This window comes from Gadus chalcogrammus, chromosome 13 (genome assembly GCF_026213295.1).
Source record: "Gadus chalcogrammus isolate NIFS_2021 chromosome 13, NIFS_Gcha_1.0, whole genome shotgun sequence".
NCBI classification, from domain to species: Eukaryota; Metazoa; Chordata; class Actinopteri; order Gadiformes; family Gadidae; genus Gadus; species Gadus chalcogrammus.
Window position 1 is genome coordinate 15,402,871 of NC_079424.1, and position 21,621 is coordinate 15,424,491.

At 43.6% G+C, this 21,621-nt stretch overlaps 1 protein-coding gene across 1 annotated transcript; it reads left to right on the forward strand.

Moving 5' to 3' along the window:
* Positions 1 to 6,660: 6,660 nt before the first annotated feature.
* Positions 6,661 to 21,480, forward strand: mmel1 (membrane metallo-endopeptidase-like 1). Its single transcript, XM_056606625.1, has 24 exons — positions 6,661 to 6,785; positions 8,663 to 8,838; positions 9,106 to 9,150; positions 9,540 to 9,599; positions 9,833 to 9,994; positions 10,464 to 10,544; positions 10,856 to 10,951; positions 11,719 to 11,837; positions 12,208 to 12,273; positions 12,362 to 12,496; positions 12,766 to 12,855; positions 13,503 to 13,639; positions 13,769 to 13,862; positions 14,246 to 14,374; positions 14,594 to 14,692; positions 14,819 to 14,902; positions 15,009 to 15,112; positions 15,320 to 15,378; positions 15,727 to 15,846; positions 16,061 to 16,194; positions 16,303 to 16,368; positions 16,560 to 16,655; positions 17,306 to 17,382; positions 17,475 to 21,480. Exons 2-24 carry the CDS (start codon positions 8,682 to 8,684, stop codon positions 17,572 to 17,574), a joined length of 2,310 nt encoding a protein of 769 aa, XP_056462600.1. The 5' UTR covers positions 6,661 to 6,785; positions 8,663 to 8,681; the 3' UTR covers positions 17,575 to 21,480.
* The last annotated feature ends 141 nt before the right edge of the window (positions 21,481 to 21,621 follow it).

The following is a 21,621-nucleotide window of genomic DNA, read 5'->3' on the forward strand; positions in this document are numbered from 1 at the left end:
ACATGGATATATATCTACGCGAGATATACCAGCTATGCGACGTTATTATTTTGACTAAGTCCTTTGAATTTGCAGGAAATTAAATGAACAGGAGAGGGCGCCGTTTCACGCGAGACTTTGGACAGCGAGGGTGAAAGGCCAACCTCTTTTAAGGTTTCACCTCTTTGCTTGACTGCATTAAAGTCATTTAGAAAATGTACAAGCATTAAACGCTTTTCACAGAGGTCTCATCGTTGGACAGTGTCGCTCATAACCCCAATTATGGGTTATGAGTGACCACTCAGGGCCGGCGACCGGCAAATGCGTTGGGGGCGCCCTCTGGTGGCGCCCTTAATTAGTCAATTAAAATATACGAAACAAACGGAGAAGGGAGGGGCCGCGGGAGCAATCGCCAGGGCGCCCGAAACCGTCACCGTAGTACGCAGGACAATGCAACATACACCATCGTTTAAGTGAACATATGCAAAAAAAACAGCAAGATCTGTTAGATCATCAACGTCCTTCCCCCTCAATAAAGAAATAGGTAGGCGGACAATCACTGTTTTCTATAAATAAAAGTTAGAGCAACTGGTTTGCGTTTTTAAGCATCTCACTCTAAACATACATTGTTGTCATACTGCCAGTTACCCCATACAGTTTAGGAGTATATGAACAAAAAACGGCAGTGGGTTGTGAGTTAAAAGTGCATAGCATTTGAAATAATTGGTCATATCCTTAATATTGTGATAGGCCTACTGTGTGAGGTAACTTCTGTTGACATTAAAACTAACTTTGATGATTTGAAGTAGGATTTATATGAATCAGGTGTTCATGGTCAGCGCCGCGGTATGATCAAATTATTATTTTAGGCATATTAAAACTTGCGCAGATCCTTTAGTATTTCTTTTGGTATTGTTCTTTGAAAGTGCAGTTTACACTTGAGTAACAACTGTAAGAATACATTAATCCTAATCCAAGGCAGAATTGCAGGTTAAGAAACCTGAATCACAAAAAATACAGTAGGGCAGTAGCAACCAAACAGTAGGCCTAATGTAGCCTACTGTGCACAACTTTTGTTGCTATGATGAGTCGGTTGCCGTTGTGCCATTCTCCACAGGATTCTAAGATCCGATGCGACTTTGAGACAATGCACACATAAATAGGCCTGTGCTGCATGGTCTGTGCCGGCAGACATAAGCCATATAGTTTATCTAAAATTAAACCTGTCCGTCCGCGGCGCCACTAATCAAAGCCCTGCAGGTGGCGATGGGTCACGCTCTACAATGATATTATGCATGGTCTCCTGTCGAGCGAGCGGCGTGGTGTAGCCGCGGGGGCGAGCGGCTGCTCTGTATTCCAGTCACGTCACATTTGCATGGCGAGCTGTACGAGCCAGTTCGCTGTGATTAGCTGACCGCAGTTGTGCCCCATTATCATTAAATGGTGACAGTCATGAAGCCATATACTCCTCTCTGTCTGTGTAATTACTCAGCCACTGTTGGGGGCTCCAGGCAATTACAGCATGCTGCCGGAATGCCTCATTGTTTATTAAGGCAGCGATAACCAGGAGCACAATAACAAAAACATAAGAAAGTGCATTGCTTTTGCGATTTACAAACGTGTCATTATGGACCCGCTCAAAACACAACGTTGTTTATTTTTTTTTCAGTCAAGGTTTATTCTTCCCATGTCACCATATTTATGGGAATATGCGCATGGGGCAGGGTGATAAACTCTCGTGGCGCCTGAGAGCTACAACTTTGATAGCAGTATTAATGGGGGTGGATATGACGGGAAGTGCTAGGGTATGACGGGAATAACTAGATGCAGCACCAGCACCAGTACCAGTGCAGGTAGATGCCTATCTCTGCTTGACTTTACCTGTAGAGGGCAGCATTTATCTAACTACTTGGGTGAGATATTATCAAAGTGTGATTCTGCCATTAAAGCCTATGTGTATTTCCTGCGAAGGAAGCATGATCACACTTGCGATAAAGTGCCACTTGATATTCACATTGAGCAAAAGGGTTTGAGTCCCAAAACACCCATCTAAAATCCTATACAAATTAAGATCCAGAGCGCCATGAAGTCCCACTGATATAATTTTTCGTTCAATGTAATCCATACAATTATCTCAGCAAGAGGACGTGCCCAAGGTCCAAGGGGATGAACAAAGGAATCTCCATTTAAAAAATAAATAAAAGTGAGTGTCTGTGAGGAGGCGAAACCATAGCCTCTTTATCTGACCTCAGGCCCGGTGCTCTGCGCAGCATCTCCTCGCAAAGTAACTGTTGTCACAGCGGGGTATGAGTTCATAGCACCACATTGCTGACATCGGCGAAGGAGAAGAACCCGTAGCAAAACAATATGTCCCTCGCGGTCCGCATTTTGCAGGCCCATACGCGTGCATCATGTAGCCTACACGCGTCAAAAGAACCACAAAAAGGTCTGTTCGACTTTAAGTCTTTTTGACCAGGACTAAAAGGTTTTACTTTGATTTAAAAGAAGATAAAAAATATAATTCTCCTCCCCAAATAAGTGCCGATCGGATAACATTGATGCAAAAGCATAGCAGCAATGGAACAAGATGATAGATAGCAGAGGGTGATAGATCAATCGTATGGGGGGGGGGGGGGGGGGGGGGGGGGGGTAAGGAGAGCGCTGCTGATAAAGCAATGGAAGAGGTCGATTGTCCCCTGCTGCTCCCGATAGCAGTGGATGCCATTAAGATAAAGGGGGGGGGGGCAAACCCACTATGACATTGTTGCTGTGGAGAACAAGGATCTATGCTTCGTGTCCTCAAGTTCACGTGTCAACAGCTATAGAATATTGGAATACATAGGAGACTTTAGCGATGGTTGATCACTCAGTGTTGGGCCCATTCAAGTGGCTCAACAAACAACAACAAACTCGATTATTGTTTCACTATTCACATGCAGTACCTGAAGATGACTTCTAGACATACAGCTGAATATCTTGACATTGATTTACGCAGATCTCTGAGGAAAGATGAAAACAATGCATAAAACATTGATTTTCTCATTAGTGGCATTAAACCCCATGCTCACCAAATCAATTGCCACATTTACACTCAGGGTTTATTTTCTGGAGGCCAAAGTCAACCTTTGCATTAGATTACATTACTTTAAAGATAAAATCACTGTCAAATGTGGAATAACAGGACACACATAGTCTACTAGCAACTCAAATAGTGATTGGATCGATTATGATTGATTGTAGCCAATTCTGCTTATTAGTTTCTCCCAAAAAATCAGGTACTTATGGTGGAGTTTACGTTTTTAGTGAGAACAGTAATTGAAGATGCAGTTATATCCACATATCCTAAAAAGTATTTTCACTCATCACTATCTTTACACGCTCAAATCCTATGGTGCCACAAAGTAAACAATGACACAGCAGTTCGATGTTACTTTTTAGGATATATTTGCAACCTTGGGGAGCCTGAAACGCTCTTTAAAGCACCAAAAGGGGACAGTTTGTTTTGACGCCATGCCTAATGGCCCATGCGCCTCTGTGGGGCTTTTTAAACACATGCGGTGAATCAGGCGAGGCGGGAACACGCCAGTTAACCACGGTGTTAATGGCGGAGGGTGTATAAATGTGTTCTGTGCCTCAAACCTGACAGCCAGTCCGTGGGGACGAGTAATGTGGTGAAGCTAAACAGGCAACAACGCATCATCCTCAGCACTCTCTGGCAAAGATAAATCAATGCCTCTCTCTTTCACCCAGTCTTTACTGCTACGCGACATACATGGTTGCATAACCAAAAGGGCTAATATATTTAGTTTAGTTAATTTGTTTTTTTTTGGGTTCATGGAGGTTATTCCAGGCATCTCCATGAATATTTCCATGGGAGATATGAAAGCGCCATACAATATGGTGTGGGATTGGACGAAGATCAGTTGGTGGTGAAGTTCTGCAATTTGTGTCTACAATGTTGTTAAGATTAGCACAGTAGGCCTTCCGCCCTAATCCAGCCGGTTTCCATAGGCGATAACAAATATGAATACATTTGAATCCAAATCAGATTACATATTTCTAAATAATGCATTTTGTCACCAATAAGGGCACATTGTTAGATAAACAAAACATTGAAATACAAATATAAAGATACATTTATTTTAACTTCTATATCATATGTTTGATATTATTTTCATCATTATTTTGCTAATAAATCGTATAGCAAACCAACGACCACCTGTGTATTAGATCGTGTCAGATTTTCTGGATCAAGGCTTTTAGCAAGCTTGAGCCACCTTGTGCATCAAACACAGAGCATTCACCAGCCTAAAGCTTTCAAGGTTGCTGTCCTGAGCCAAATAATCACTGAGACTTTGAAGTATTTATTAATGGTCTGTGCAAGCGCAAGTAGGCCTATACACTAGGTTAGTGTACCTCGCATTAATCCAGTGATTGAGTTTAATATTCCATATCAGAGCATAACAAGGCTTTGGCTTTTGCAGTGCCTGCAGTACAAGCCCTAATCAGAGCACAAACATAATTGACAGTGCAGACAATCAGCCGGAGTTGACAAAGTGTTCTGGTAAAACATTTGCACTCGATCTGTTTGAGGATGACACAAAGGTATGCGCATGTTAAAGAGACAACGAAAACATGATCACCTACCATTCATTTTAAACAAATTTTTACTGGACTATTAACTTTTTTTTCTATGAATGTCAACATCTTCTTCTTACGATGAACACATTTAAAAAAACAAATCAAATAACTTTAATAATGTCAAAAAAGTTTGAATAGCCACTGTAGCATTTGCCCCACATTTACAAGTTGCCCACGCCAGATAAATTGCTTCATTATTTCATGGTTAACTGCATTTGCTTTTGGCTCTATAGATTACGAGCTCATATGTATTGCAATATATTAGAATAGTTTCCCAATATTGAATCTTGAGTACAATTTTATGTAAAAAGTTAATAGCATGACATGAGCTGGGCGAAACATCTGATTCAAATCTGTTTCCATTTTCCAAGACACAATTATTAAAAGTAATAAAATAATCTTTGGTAAACTTTGAGAAAAGAAGCATTGAACCTTCATTTTAGACTTCATAAACGACTGCATTTAACAAGGAACATTGTGATTACCTACATTGTTCTCTGCTGTTGAACAAAACCATTTAAATACGGTTTCTCTGGAGGTTTGAAACTCTGATGCCAAACCTCCGTCGACGCCACAGCCATCTCGGCTCAGCACACGATGGTAGCGGGCCAAAGTTACTGGCACTCTCCCTCTAATAGCAGTTCATTAGTCTGCCCAATCAGGCTGATAATGACTCTGGGCTGCGTGCCATTTGTAGATGACACAGGCCTGGGTTTATTTTATCCACCTGCTGCTTCCTCACTGTCTTCCTTCGAAGACCTCAAAGATGATGAAGAGGAGGAGGGAGGCATGCGAAGACATGGTGTGAAAAAAACAGGGCTGAATGATGTCTTTCTGATGCTAGTATGAAAACCAAAACCAAAGCCCTGCTGCTCCGAGGAAGGCTATTGATCGTAGTGTTTCCTGAAGTATATATTTAAAAATTAATTGAGAGACACACTCTGAACCTGTTCCAGTAAAGCCACTCTGCTGATTGGGAAGCTGTGTGCGTTTTGACAAGTTAATTAAGTGAACGCCTCGGCTTGTAACTTCCTTTGAATAATATAATGTGTTTAATGAAGGACATAAAAATACAACGCAGGGAGATCAATCAAGTAATAAAACCCCCAAAAGCTAATTCACATTTAATGTGCAATTTCCCAAAACGCATGATCAAACACATAAATCACGTCGGTCACAAAACACATCCATCACTGTCAAATGCTGTGTGCCATCACGGACCACACCTGTTGTGCATCAATACTTAATTACAGCAGAGAGCTGCTAAGAGGCCTGATGCTGCACCTGGTGGCCAAATTGTGAACAACACAAACAAGATAAACATCACTCAGCTGGCACCAACACAGAAAATGTAGTCTAAAATGAAAGTTTCCACTCATACTTCTAAAGTTGCGAAATTGTTTGAAAGTTGTCTGCTACAATGACATCACATCAATAAGATACCTTAAAGAGAAAAGAGGGTGTCCGGACATAGTGCTAATACAGTAGGATACTCTAGAACCCCTTTTGTGGAAATCCTTTAAGTGCATGATTTATGCTCCTTTGTTTCTCCATACTTCCTCATTCATGCCAGCTTGTGTGTATAATAACTTCCAAAGCAGCTGGAGGCCTCCACTACCAGTGCTACAGAGGACCAGATGGTTACAGCAACATGCCACTCCTTCACCCTGCCAACACAGCCACCCCACACCCCACCCTGCTTGTACAGCACTACTCTCTGCCCACAATGCCAAAACCTTGGGATATTATCCTAATCACTCTTGCAATCAATCACCCAATAAGCATCTTGCAACTCATTCGCTCTAATATGTCTCCCTCTCTATCTCTCGCCTTCTCTCTCTTTCTCTCTCTCTCTCCTCTCGCTCTCTCTTTCTCTCTCTCTTTCCCTCCCTTTCTACTCTCTCTTTTTCCCCTCTGCCCTCCGCTCTCCTCCACTCTACCTCCCTCCCTTCCTCCCTCCTCTCTCGCCCTCCCTCCCTCTCCGAGGTTGCCTCCCTCGCTCCATGAGCAGCCCAGTAGACACACACTGTGCATTGCTTCTCCCTTCCATCCAGCAGCACAGTCTCATTTCTCCACACACCAGCTCTGAGTGGAAGCTCAGCAGGGGTGTCTGGGATAACCGCACGGAGGCTCTGGCGACGACTCTCTACAATCCAAAGACAAAGGTAAGCAGTGATTCTCTTTGTCAGTGTGCATGTGTGTACATCTATAGGAAACCAACAATGTTGAATGATCAGCCAACTACAATTTTGTTGTTTGCATACCATTTCAAACACACACACACACACACACGCACACAGAATGATACGCACGCAAATTAAGTGGTGGATTGGATCACAGGTACCAGTTAAAATTGTAGTCCAAATGTGCATTTACAAAGCAGACACATTTTTGAAAAACAAAACTTTATGTAGTGAATCATTGGATAAGATAGGCTGAGCGTTGCAATGGCTTGTGCCTGGTGTCTTTGTTTTTCGGCTGTACATGTGCTTGACAATAGATGTAAATTATGAGAGTATGGACAGAACAGAGCAGGTCACATTGGTGACCTGTCACAGCCAGTGTAATAAGCCTTGTTTTTGTGTACGAGTTACTGAATCAAGAGTAGTGACGTGGAACTGACCAAAAACAATGACTTGTAATCCTACCCGGAAAATACAGTTAAAGCAGCTTAAAGTATTTCCATTGGTTCAAATGTCCGTTATTATGTATAAACGTTGACCCACAGAACTTTTAAACCACTGCACGATTTCAACACACATTGGCATCTGTATTTCTCTTCCTCCTTTTTGTAAATAAAGAATTAACTAATCAATACTTCATACATTATTCACTTGTTATATATTATTCACTTGTCATGAACAGTAAAATAATTACGCAGTGTTTTCAGCACACCACCGTACGTAACAGAGAAACCACAAGACCCAATCTGGCATTGTTCGCTTTTCCGTCCTCTCCTTCCTCTCCTCCTTCCTCCTCTTCCTCTTCTTCTTCTATTCTTCTTTGGCTGTGGTTGCATCTCATATCCATCCCTGTATGTCTGTCAGCGACTCCTCCTCCTCCTGACCGGTGTCAGAGGGTGTCTAACCCCCCCCCCCCCCCCCTTTGCTCGAGTGCACATCCATCATGGTGGGTTGGCGACACACATGTGCCCATGTGTATTCATGGGTAGCAGCTGATGGCGGGGGCGGCGGTGGTAGTGGCGGTGGTGGATAGTGGGAGGGGCGGGGGGGCGGGGGGGGGGGCGGGCAAAGCAGCACGAAAGGCGTTGATTTAGCGCCGCGCCGGTCGGCAGGGCCCCATAATGACAGAGCGATAGGCTGCTTACGGAGGGAACAGGTGCTCAGGAGTGACGAGATGCCGTGCCAGGCCGCCCGAGATGCCGCAGGTGATTGTGGTTTTGTTACCTCCACAAACACTCATCAGCAATATTGTGCTTCACGTGTAAGTAATGATTAGGAGGAGGAAAAATGAAACTCTCTCGCTCTCTCTCTCTATCTCTCTCCTTCTCTCACGCTCTCGCTCTCTCTCTTTCTTTCATACTGGGGATTTATTGATTCTGGAGACAGGGAAGAAAAGACACACACACACACACAGACAGAAAGAAGGAATGAAAATAATCCAGTCACCACGCATAATATTTCAAACTGATTTTGGTTTTTGGAGGACAGTGTGCTGGTCTGTTTGCATGTGATCACTCATTCCCTAAAACAACGCAATACTATATATGAATCTGTCACACGCGTCATGATCAACAGATGCAGTCTGCTGATACAGCCGGACCCAATCTCCTAAGTGACATATGCCTTCCTTTCCCCATGCCTGATCACACACAGCTCCTAAACACAACCTTTTAGAGTTTCTATGGATCTGAACAACCATGTCCATAGGCTCTGGTGCTGTAGGACCTCAAAACAAAACATTTGATTCATCAGTGTCGTGCATTTGTAGGTGTGCAGCATTTCGCGTCGCAGTGAGCAGCCCACACACACATGGATTCCTAGCGTCCCTTCTCACTCCATGCCATTCCATGCCATTCCAGAACGCCGGTGGAGGGGAGAATGGGCAAATCAGAAAGTCAAATGGACATCATGGAGAAATCAAGCAAACCAGGGAAGCGCCGTTGGACCATCGCAGAGATCAGCCTGTCTGTTCTGCTGCTGCTGCTCAGCTGTGCCTTGGCAGGGCTAATAGTGCTCTATACGTCGGCTGTGAAGGGTAGGCTACCGGAACACATTCACAAAAATACCAAAACACCTCTCACCCACCCAGGGTCAGTAGGCGATAATGTTTTATGAGCGCGTAATAAGATGAGGTGAAGAAGCCATGCCAATTTCTTTAACATGTTGCACATCTTGCCGCGGCTTCTATTGCTGTTTGTGAGTGGAAAGTGTTGCAACTGCTGTAATAAAGCCTCATTTTTTTCAGTACCGTTGTGTTCATCGCTCACTGGGGACCATCTTGAACTGTTGTTTCCATTCACAGAACAATCCAACAGGACTGGTGTCTGGACTAGCTCCACGGACAAGGGTGAGCGCTGGTTCAGGAGGATTGGAAAGCCGCAACTCTGAAGATAATAGCTGCACAATAGTCCCCATCATGAATGAATTTCCTCTGCCATCTAAGCCAGACCTCCCTCTTAATTCCCCCGCACTGCCTGATAAGCAGTGTCGGACAAAAGTAACAAACAAGCATCGCTCAGTTCTGACATAACCGCCTCAGACCAGACACATTGACCTCCATCTGGTCGAAGCCTGTTCTTTCCCGCCGCCACGTTTTCAAAATACAAAATATGACCCCCCTCAATACGACCGCTAGCCTACATCTCGTGGTTGGGGGGTGTTGGGGGTTGGGATGCTAATCAGGCTAATTTCCTGTCTTGTCCTTACTCTAACTCTCAGCCCGTATTATATTTGCAGGGCAGCAGCACGGCTCCAACATCAACAACGTGTGCACGACCGCAGAGTGTGTTGTTGCAGGTGAAAGCTCGAAAAAGAAAATCTCTTTTGATTTTCCATATAACTTCCAACTCCAGTACAACATCTGAACATCCCAATACGAATGAATGATGAACTCCCTGCTTGATTTCATCCAAAAAAACCTTCATGCCTTTCCCCTTCAAGAGAAATATCCCTGAACTAAACATCATCATCTCTCTTTATTTATTTTAATCGATTCTTTCTTGATTTGTTCTTCTGATGTCTCCCTGAAGCCGCGAGACTCCTGCAGAACATGGATGCCTCGGTGAAGCCGTGTGAGAACTTCTACCAGTACGCCTGCGGGGGTTGGCTGGAGCGCCATGTCATCCCAGAGACCAGCTCCCGTCACAGTGTGTTTGACATTCTGGGGGACAAGCTGGAGATTGTCCTCAAAGGTCAGCTCAAACAGACACACGTGCACATAAACACACACGCACAAACATATAAATATATATATACAGTATGTATATTCACACACACACACACACACACACAAAAACACACACACACACACGCACGCACGCACGCACGCACGCACGCACGCACGCACGCACGCACGCACGCACGCACGCACGCACGCACGCACGCACGCACGCACGCACGCACGCACGCACGCACGCACGCACGCACGCACGCACGCACACACACACACACACACACACACACACACACACACACACACACACACACACACACACACACACACACACACACACACACACACACACACACACACACACACCTGGAGAGTGTACACGGAACAGCTTGGCATCATTACCGCTGTGATTGGGACTGCTCTTGGTGTCCTCAGAGAGTGTCCGTTACAGCGAAGACTTTGAACTTTGTTCGTCATCCGTTTTGCAGGTGTTCTGGAGACTGAGAACGAGGAGGACAGGGTGGCTATACGCAAGGCCAAGACACTTTACAGCTCCTGCATGAACGAGAGTAAGGATCGCCACTCTCTGCAGCCCTCTTTTGCCATTAAACTTGACATAAGCCTCAAATATAAGACATAAAAACAAGTTGTCATCTAAAATAGATGGCTGGAAAAGTAATGTCAAACATAAAACGTGTATCCCCTGTGCTTCTTCTCTTTCGGACTGCCAGTAGAACTGACTGGAGGCCACTGGAGCCATCTGTCTTGTTACTATTATCTGGACAAAGCGAGTGTTGCCCTGCAGCTCCAGTTGGAGAGATGCTTTAACACTGTAAAACCGCTTCCCTCTGATGGCTTGTGGTGGGCTTTCTGTTGGCAGGTCTGATAGAACAGCGGGACTCCCAGCCTCTGTTGAGGCTCATTGAAAGTATCGGAGACTGGCCAATTGCCTCCGATGATTGGAACACGACCACAGGTAATATAAAGCTGACTATAGAGGGTAACCAAATACTGCGGATCAGCATCTTTTAGCATCGCATGTCATCGCAAATCATCACAATTGCCTGTGTTTCACCACAGATGGTGCTGTCGCTGTGATTTGATCTGCTGTTTGATTTGCTATTGAGTAACTATCCAGAGATTAGTCAAAGTATGTGCAAACATGTCCTAGATAGACAAGACACTTCTAAACTGATTTACACAGAAGTGTTCTTGTGTGAGCTGCAGCTCATTGGGCAGATTTACACAACTACACAATCTATCCTCTTTGGTTCAGACCCCCAAACTCTAGAAGTTTCTCTGTGTGCGTTCAGTAACATTTGGCTGAGCTTGGTTCTGGGATAAGCCAGTCATAGAAATGGGGATGGCAGTGTTAGTGTTGGTGGTGGCGGTGGCTTCTCTATCAGGATTGCCACCCTGGGTTTAAATAGAGCTTCTTTGAGCTTGGTCTGTCCTGTAATTAAATGTAAGCACTGTGGCTCACACAGTATTAGCCATGCGTATCTGCAGGCACATTTATGAGTGGCCGGGTAATTCTGCTGGCAGGACTGTGTTTTATTTCTTGTGAGAAGAGGCAGTCTGCTTTCATCAAAACCTGTCAGGCCTAATCTTGGGCAGGCATGGCTCTCGCTCGGTAACTGTCTCTCTTTCTCTCTCCGTCTCTCTCGCTCTCTTTCTGTCTCTCTCTCTCTTTCTTTCTCTGTGAATGATGGAATGGTTTCCATGAGTTTGTTCTCATTACAGAGGAGGCGTGGAGTCTGGAGGACGAACTGGCAACACTCACATCTCGCTTTCATAAGAAGGTGCTGCTGGACATGTACGTGTGGACGGACGACCGAGACTCCTGTCGCCATATCATTTACGTAAGATCAGTTGGCAGGACAGCAATTATAAAGCACTGAAGCCCATAACCAATGGGCTGTATTCATTATTTAATGCGCACATTCTTATGACGATTGCGAATTGAGAATGCGCAGATGTAAAGCACTTACGCGTCTTTGGATGATAGGGAAGCAAAGGGTGGTCGTGGCCAAGGTGTTTGACTCCATAAATTTGGTTCCCCAATGTCTGCAAACTAGCAGTAGGCATCCTTCAGCAAGATGCCTCACCCTCTACCTTCTTCAGAATAACCTCTATCTGAATCCACTGTGGATCTCTCTGGGTCCAAAGTGTCTGCTGAAATGTAAACAGTTACACACAAATCATACATGTAATTTGCTTCATTATTGACAGATTGACCAGCCTGGTCTTGGAATGCCATCCAGAGACTATTATTTCAACGATGGAAATTACCAAAAGGTCAACTCAACTTCGTCAAAACATTGATTGATTCAGTAGCGCTGAAATGATTTGCACCGTTCATCGACTTTTCATCTCCACACCACAGGTACGAGAGGCCTATCTGCATTTCATGGTTTCCATCGCCAAAATCGCCCGAGAGGACCGGAACCTGACCCAAGACGACGACCGCGTGTGGGAGGAGATGGGGCAGGTGCTGGACCTGGAGACAGATATTGCAAACGTGAGTGGATAGCATCGGAAATGAAATTACAATAACCGATAAGCCTCCTCTCAGATTGGATCCAATAAAACACATCAAACTTGTCCAGGGTTTAGCGCCAGAAGCTCATGGCTAGACGAGATGAGAGTGGCTATTTTTGCAACGGCCGTAATGAGTATAATGGGACAGGCTTTAGTGGATGGAGGAAATGTGTGGTCAACTGATAATGTCAGAGACGGCTTGTCATTGTCATCGTTGTTATTGTTGTTGTTGTTGTTGTCGCTGAGCAGGCCACGTCCCCGGTGGAGGAGCGGCAAGATGTCACGGTTCTTTACAACCGGATGACCCTGGCAGAGCTCCAGGACTCCTTCAAGTTCAACGTGAGTGGGCCCATCAGTCAGTAAGCGAGACGGGTTGACTAGCACAGTTACAGCATGATTACAGCCTGCACTGCCAAACACCAGGCAGGAAGGGGAAAACATGTTGGAATGCCCCCTTAAAGGTTGTATCAGCGATTCTAGGCCGAAACATAAATGATCACATTTAACTAATCTTTCCGCACGATCTACTAGCTATGCGCCACATAAACAGGCCGTCAAAAAAAACGGCTATCTGTAAGCAGCCTATGCTCCGAGATCTTACACAAAAACAAATGGTACTGCCAACCACTCAAAACCATAATAAATAGTATTCCAACCAATTACCGACAGGGGTGGGTGTTGTGTTTTTTTTGCGCTGCGATCATGATAGTTTTAACTGGATACACGAAACACGGAAGGGAGGGGCGAGCTGGCTCTGTTTGTTTGGGATCTCGCTTCTAATACCAACAGAAGTGACGTCAGCCAACATCGCTGATACAACCTTTAAGATCATTCTCAGCTTGAGGATATGTGTTGACAATATTTTGTAAAATAAAAAAGGACTTGAAAGGTATATATATTGATATAATTATTTTATGAAGGGGTAGGTGAAAACTATTTCACTAGCGTTGAACATGGGTTTTAAATGGTGTGTTCCTTTGTCCCAGGGTTTTAACTGGACTAGATTCATCCAAGGTGTACTGTCCAGTGTGTCCATCAAAATACAGCCTGAAGAGGACGTGGTGGTCTACAGCTCTCCATACCTGGAGAAAATGAATGAAGTTTTAGCCAAACATAGTGTCAGGTCAGTCCATCCCCCCACCCTCCCTTAACATTGACCCATCCTCCTATCTTCCCACCAACCCACCCGTCCATCCATCCTTAGTCATCACAGCATGCAGGTGCTGAGATTGACTCGTGTTGATTCCTCCAGAACTATGCAGAACTACCTCACCTGGCAGCTCATCCTTGATCGAATCAACAGCCTGAGTCGCCGCTTCAAGGAAGCCAGAGCACACTACAGAAAGGTGAGGCTGAAGGCACTGCAGACAGACATTACAGCTGCCCATTGTGATACTATTGCTATATCACCATATCAGGCCTTTCAGTATGCTTGTGTGTGCGCCCAATTTGTGCAAGGCCCTTATGTAGTAATCCCTGATGCAAAGTGTGTGTGTGTGTGTATGTGTGCGTATGCGTCACGCGTGTGTATTTGTGTGTGTGTGTGTGTGTGTGTGTGTGTGTGTTTGTGCATTTGTGTGTGTTTTGTGTTTGTGTCTGCGCGTGTGCGTGCATGTGCATATGTATATGTGCGTGTTTGCATATGTGTGTGTGTGTGTGTGTGTGTGTGTGTGTGTGTGTGTGTGTGTATGTGTGTGTGCGTGTGCGTGTGTGTGTGTGTCGGGGCTAGGCTCTGTTCGGCACCACGGTAGAGGAGGTGCGTTGGCGTGACTGTGTGCGCTACGTCCAAAGCAGCATGGAGAACGCGGTGGGGGCGCTGTACGTGCGCGAGACCTTCGCTGGAGAGAGCAAACGCATGGTGGGTTCAGCCGTCCGGTCGGAGGTTTCGATCACTCAACAGAAGAGGTGCTGCTGGGGCTTCAGAATTTAGAAGGCATTCGGACACGTGAACCTTCACTATGTACCACTGAGAGTCATGCTGGCTACTAAGTGGAAATAACCCTCTGGGAACTATTCAAACCACATTCTGTCTATACAAATCCACGTTCTAGATAAAGTTTGACATGTCTGTATCCAGGTCAGTGACCTCATCAGTAAGATCCAAGAAGCCTACGTGGAAACCCTGGAGGAGCTGAGCTGGATGGACGCGCCCTCCAAGGAGAAGGCCAGAGAGAAGGTGACCACGCCCTCACACACACACACACACACACACACACACACACACACACACACACCCTGCTGTCAGAGAGGAGGGGCCGATGGAATCTGCTGTTGGTTGACTCCACTTGTTTATCTACTGCAGGCCATGGCCATAAAGGAACACATTGGGTATCCAGACCACATTCTGGAAAAGAACAATCAGAAGCTGGATGAGGAGTATGCCCATGTAAGTAGGAATTGTCAGATCCGTCCGTCTGTCTGTTCGACCACTGGAATATGTTTCTGAACGTACAGTATTTGCAATTACCTTCCACATTATTTCTCCTCTGTAGCTTAATTTTACAGAAGATAACTACTTTGAGAACATACTTGAAAACCTCCAGTGTGAGGCACATAAAAGCCTGAAGAAACTCAGAGAACCAGTTGACTCAGACCTGTGAGTTATATCACACAACAACACCTACTATCACTACTACTACTACTACTACTACTACTACTACCACCACCACTGGGTCACTAATGTAGTAGTATAATAATATCATGATTATACACATCAACAATGACTCAGATGGCCCAACCATCATCACCATAATAGAAAGCGTATGTTCAGCCAGCTTAGTCACCCCCCTCTGTGTTTATTTAGATGGATCATTGGTGCTGCTGTAGTGAATGCGTTTTACTCACCAAACAGAAACCAGATCGGTAAGACAACCCCCCTTTCCCCTTTTCACTAAGCCTCAATCCCATTCTGACGAAAGATAAGATAATAAATAAATGAGATAGATGAGGTTCAAGAACCAGGACCCCTCATATTGGGAAACATTTGTAATGGTCCTATGCCAAATGCAATGCTATTGAGAATCGGATGATGGAGAACAGAAAGGAGTGTTTCGCCAGAACACAAGAATAAGCAGGAAATATGTGAATGGATGCTTACTCAGCCGATGCTAAAGCACTAACTGAATAATACTATTAAATAATCCTATATCTTCAGACTCCTTCATATCCTTGCTCCTGCTGAATCTGCTCTTTTTTCTTTTCTTGTTTCAGTATTTCCTGCAGGTATTCTGCAGCCACCTTTTTTCAGTAAGCATCAGCCGCAGGCCCTCAACTTTGGCGGGATTGGCATGGTGATTGGACACGAGATCACACATGGGTTTGATGACAATGGTGGGCAGGATGGATAACTCATCGTTTTCCTCTTCATAATGATCATTCCTTTCAACTTTAAATTGCACCATTCTTTAGTGTTTTGACGGTTGCTGACAACATCATCACATCATTGCATTGGGATTCTTTCTCCGGGGGGGTTTGTGAGATGTTTCTCGACTATGTCACTGTTTTTGGGTAAACAGTGTTTGACTGATTTTCTTTTTGGTTGCAGGGCGCAATTTTGACAAGGACGGTAACATGCTCAACTGGTGGAGTAATTACTCTGCCGAGCACTTTAAAGAGCAGTCCCAGTGCATGGTGCAACAGTATGGGAACTTCCACTGGAAGCTTGCAGGTGGACAGAATGTAAGTCGAGTATTAATATTATTACGTGTGATATCCGGACTAGCGATAAATAACATGCATGTTAGGATACAGTGACCAACTTGTGTTTTTATATGTGTGTGATATCAGGTCAGCGGTATCAGTACACTGGGGGAAAACATTGCCGACAATGGAGGAGTGAGGCAAGCTTTTAAGGTAGGATGTTTGCCATCAGCCACCATTCGACTTGAAAAGGCCATAATTAAAATTGTTTCCTGTGTGTGTGTGTGTGTGTGTGTGTGTGTGTGTGTGTGTGTGTGTGTGTGTGTGTGTGTGTGTGTGTGTGTGTGTGTGTGTGTGTGTGTGTGTGTGTGTGTGTGTGTGTGTGTGTGTGTGTGTTTGTCTAGGCTTATCTGAAGTGGGTGGCTACAGAAGGTGAAGAGCCTCATTTACCTGGACTAGACCTGAATCACAAACAGCTTTTCTTTCTTAACTTTGCCCAGGTAACAAAAAAAAACACTCTCCAAAGCACATTCCAGGTGTCAAATATAATTTTCGTATAACCTTATGTATTTACTTTCTTCTTTCAACGTTCCGGAGAACAAAAACTCCCTTAAGTATATATTTTTATAATATACTGTCTGTTCTTCACAAATAAACAATAAGGAATGTGGGGGTGATCGTTGAGGGACCGAGTGCTACAAGATATATCTCCATTAAACTTGATAGGACTTGCCAAAGAAAAGATTTCTGTTGGGCCAGAGAAAATACAGCACAACCAGAAACAGGTCACTAGTCAGTTAGTCAGAATACAGGCCCTAAATAAACAGGTTTTATCGACACACTATATAAGCGTTACACACTCCACTGAGAGTTAAGTCGGAGGGAGGGTCAATGAATAAATCATGTTAGCTAGCTCAATGAAAGAAAACAAAGGTCCTGTTCCGGTTCATTATCATAACTTGCAGCAGTGTATCGTTTTTCAAAGATCTCACTGCATTTACATTGATTATAAAACATAAAGAAGGGTTACAGTTGGATTGGTTTTAAAGTCAAATATGTTTCTTAGAGTCTATTGTTACCGCTGATTTTCAACAACATTCATGGTCACTAGAAGATCTTTCAGTCCAAACTACCACAATTGTTTTCCCAGGTTTGGTGCGGTGCCTATCGCCCTGAGTATGCTAGCCAGTCCATCAAAACCGACTCCCACAGTCCCCTAGAATACAGGTCAGTCCACACATTGTTATCATGACATATCATCATTTAGATTCAAGATTGATTCAGCATGCTTTACACCTGAGATTGTCTCCTTTGTTCAGAGTTCTTGGATCCCTGCAGAACTTTGAAGCCTTCTCCGAGGCGTTCCAGTGTGAAAAAGGCAGCCTTATGAATCCTGAGATGAAATGCCGGGTCTGGTAGACCATTCTGGTACTTTTGCTATTTATTGCTATGGATAACTCATAAAAGCTGGTGAAAATCTTGAAACCAACAGAGATATCCTGCGTGAACTCCATCTGCAATAACTCTCTCTCTCTATATATATATGTATTTACATGGCGAAAGATCACACATTTACATATTAACATTCTCTTGAGAAAACTCGAGCTGTTGTTTTGAGACTGGACGCGTATACACGTATGTCAGTGAACACAAAGAAAGGAATAGAGTATTGCTGCTCATATTTGAAGTCTTGCTTGTGGTCACTGGTCTCTGCTTACAAACGGTCACACTGTGTCCTTCTGGGGGCGTAAGTGAAAACAGCTACGTAAAACAAACAAACCAAGAGCGTGATGAACGCTGAGGCTGACAGCTGGGCCTAACGGGCTTTACCAACACTTCTTGAATTAGTCCTTTCGAAATATGGGGAAGGATCTTTGTGATTATTCCCGATCTGTGGGCACATAGTTGCCTTGTTGTGTTTGCTTTTATTCTCTTTGAGTCAAAACGTTGAACAAGAAGAACAAGCACCAGTGTCGTTCGGCCGAAAGCTTGAAAATGAGATAAACATGTGATGGGAGTTTTGCTGAAGCAGAGCTAAATATAATTAGTCACACTATGAGGCTTTAGTCATTCACTGTAAAATTAAAGAAATTACATGAAGACTTTAAGACTGTTAAATCTTTCCAGCTTTAAAAAAAAAAAAAGAGACATTTATTAAATACTGACAGATTAACATATCTTTTTACAGTGAACTTGTACAGCGTGACTACATTTAAAATGTAAAAGCTATTAAGAATTTGTATTCATACCGCATATCATCCAAACTCCATTCTCTCACAGTCGAATTGCAAGTTTATGCCATCGGGCATGGTGTTACAGTCATGGGAGGTAGAGGCACAAGTGGGGTTTCTGTATGCCTGAACACTATTCCTAAAAGGTTATACAAGTGTCGGCAATACCTTGGAGAGTAAAAGTTCACCCAAATGCAGATTGGACTAAAATGTATGGCTTATTTTACTATAATAATAAAATCTTGTATCCTATCTGTTAGTTAAGGAAAGCCTTAACATTTGGGACTGAATATGGTCTAACTGATACTCCAACCCATACCCCAGACGTCCCCTGGACTCCCTCCTCGGCCCATTCTACCTTGTGTTGTCAAATAGGACATGACCTTTGACCTGTGTGCCGTTTATGTTACGTACATGTTCTTATCAAGTCTCTAATAACCAAGTGTGTTTGTGGTTCAAGTGATAGATACACATTTCTGGACAACAATAGATATATCCTTTTTGATAAAAATCTGTGAGTTTACGTTTTGATATACAAAGTGACACAAATACTCTTTGGTCAAGGAAAAAAATGAACAGCCGTTGTTTTACTGGAAGCTTTGTGACCCCAGCCGTGAGGCGACGAGTTTGGTGACGGTCGCGTACTGTTGAACTCTCTTGGAAACCTTTTATCCAAGAGGCTCGTCGTTAGTGGCCACAGACGAATTAGTGAGAAAGCAGAGTGCCGGAGAGGGATTATCTGGACATGTATCAAAGGAAGTGGGCTACCTTGAACCATATTGATCAGCGGTGTGCACATGAAAGAAAAAGAGGCAGAGAGATAGAGAGACAGAGCGAGAGAGGGAGAGGGAGAGAGCGAGAGAGAGAGAGAGAGAGAGAGAGAGAGAGAGAGCGAGAGCGCGAGAGAGACAGAGAGCGAGAGCGCGAGAGAGACAGAGAGCGAGAGTGGGAGAGCGGTCGCTTTGTGCCGGAGCGTGTTGCCCACAGAGATGAAGCTGGCCACTCTGGGTCCTAGGGTTTAGCGTGGCCATTACGGAGTCGCGCGGGGCGGGGGGGGGGGGGTCTGGTCTGTTATTTTCTACCTTGATTAACGGGTAATGACAGTGGAACACGGGAGCAGTACATAGAGAAGACAGAGAGAGGGTTGACTTGACTATATGACCAATCAGGTTAGCCCGTGGAGTTGTTGTTGTTGTTGTTGCGGCAGCAGCCACAAAGGAACATCTGGCTCCAATTGTTCTTCATCATAGGGTTGTAGGCATTGGGACTGCTCAACATTACAGCACGGGAATAACAGTGCGACGCAGATTTTGCTGATCCGAACCTGTTTTTATAACTTATGCAATATCAATATCATATTCAAGTGTAGCCATGTTGATGTAGCCTATAGGGAAGAATATTGTATTAAGGTCGTAGTTAGTCACTTCTTCAAAACAATTATTTAAATACCAGTTTATATACATTCACCCTCATCTCGAATATAATGTAACTTGTATGTTATGTCTTGTTGCAACCCATTCCCTACTATACAGACTAAGTCTCTCTATCACTCAGAATAGTGTGTTATGTGGAATCAGTATATTTGAGGAGGAACATCCCCAAGCTCACAATGTATCCTCTCACACTATTGTAAGAGGCTTTGGATAATAGTGGGTCCAAAATGACTTTCATTTACACAAAGTTCCCTGAAACTGAAGTTTCGGAGAGCGCAGGCAATATGCAGTTGGGAAGGGTGATTGACAATCACTATTTAGGTCCAACAAGGGTTCAGATTTGGCAGCTGTATTGCAACTATTTCCTCTAGTGAGCTGTTAAAGTGCAACAACATGAAGTTAGCAAACTCCCCGCTGAAACAAGGTCTCTGGAAAGTGGAACACGTAGTAATTAGGGAGAGCTGAGGTCTGCAGCCGGGGGAGAACCAGGAAACGTAGCATTACTCCAGGTAACCCGACATAACTTTTATGTGGAGGTTAAGCATTGCTGGTGGGCTGGTGGACGTGTGTCACTGAGTACGGACCGAATTAATGCAGCATTTCCAGCTGTTACTCTGTTCTTACACATTGAGAAAAGATTGAATATAATCAACGACACCACTTAGATATAGTACTTATATATTGTTATATATTATGTAACTGAATATATAACTCAAAGATATATTCGTTGTCTATTATATTATCCAGTAATATGGTAGATATTTCGCTGTGACGATGTGAAATAATATGGAGGCCTAATTACAATGTGATATTCATAACATTGAGGTAAATGCAGTGAAGGTCATCGTGTTATTTCCGTGCTGTAACGTTGCTACCGGTCGAAGGTCCCATTGGGGATGCCTTCCTAAGTTCAACATGACTGTTAGTTTGTGGCCATATAGACTGCTACAATGAATGTGCCAATGGAAGCTTTATACGCTCAGCCTGTTTACTCTACATATTGGCCAACACTGTTTCCGACCGGGGGAAATTCAAAACCTCTGTGGCTAGGGACTGTTCAACTTGGAGTACTAATACTGAGAGTGTGTTGCCGTCTACAGCAGCTATTCACTTTTCACTTCAAAAAACATATAAGCTAACCAACAATATAGTTTGGCTTTGATATTTTAGAAGCAACTGCTTGGCCTTTTGTAGATTTTTCTCACTTTCTCTTTACATGTAAGGAAACAGATGAAGAGTCCTTATTGTATAGAGTAAAATAGCTAGGTTATATACAGTGTGATGTTAGACAAAATGTTCGGTATGCCCTGTACAGTCGTGATAACAAATCAACAGAATGCAGAGGTGGGAAAATATATGGCTTGCAAATTCTTAATTGTTCTTTTAGCTTTATATTCCTGTAAAATCATTTTAAGAGTAATCATCAAATGCTAATCCTAATGGTACATATACATTGCTTTATATGTCGGCTATAGAAGCCATAAACCAACCAAACCAGAGAAAGTTTATTTATCTATGTATTTATAATATACCCTTGTTGCTCTGCATAAGTATTAAAGGATGTTATATGAATGTTTCTGCTGCTATGTAATTTTTGAGACTGCTATTTTTGTGCCTCAAATATGTTATAAATTCCATTAAAGTATCTTTACTTGTATGGTCTCAATCTGTACCTTGAATGTATCATTGTATTCACAGACTATGCAAAACATTTGTCTGAATACAGCAATTTAGAAGACGTTTAGCTTTCATTAAATTCACAGTAATCTTGAATGAATAATAATAATAATAAATTAAGTTAT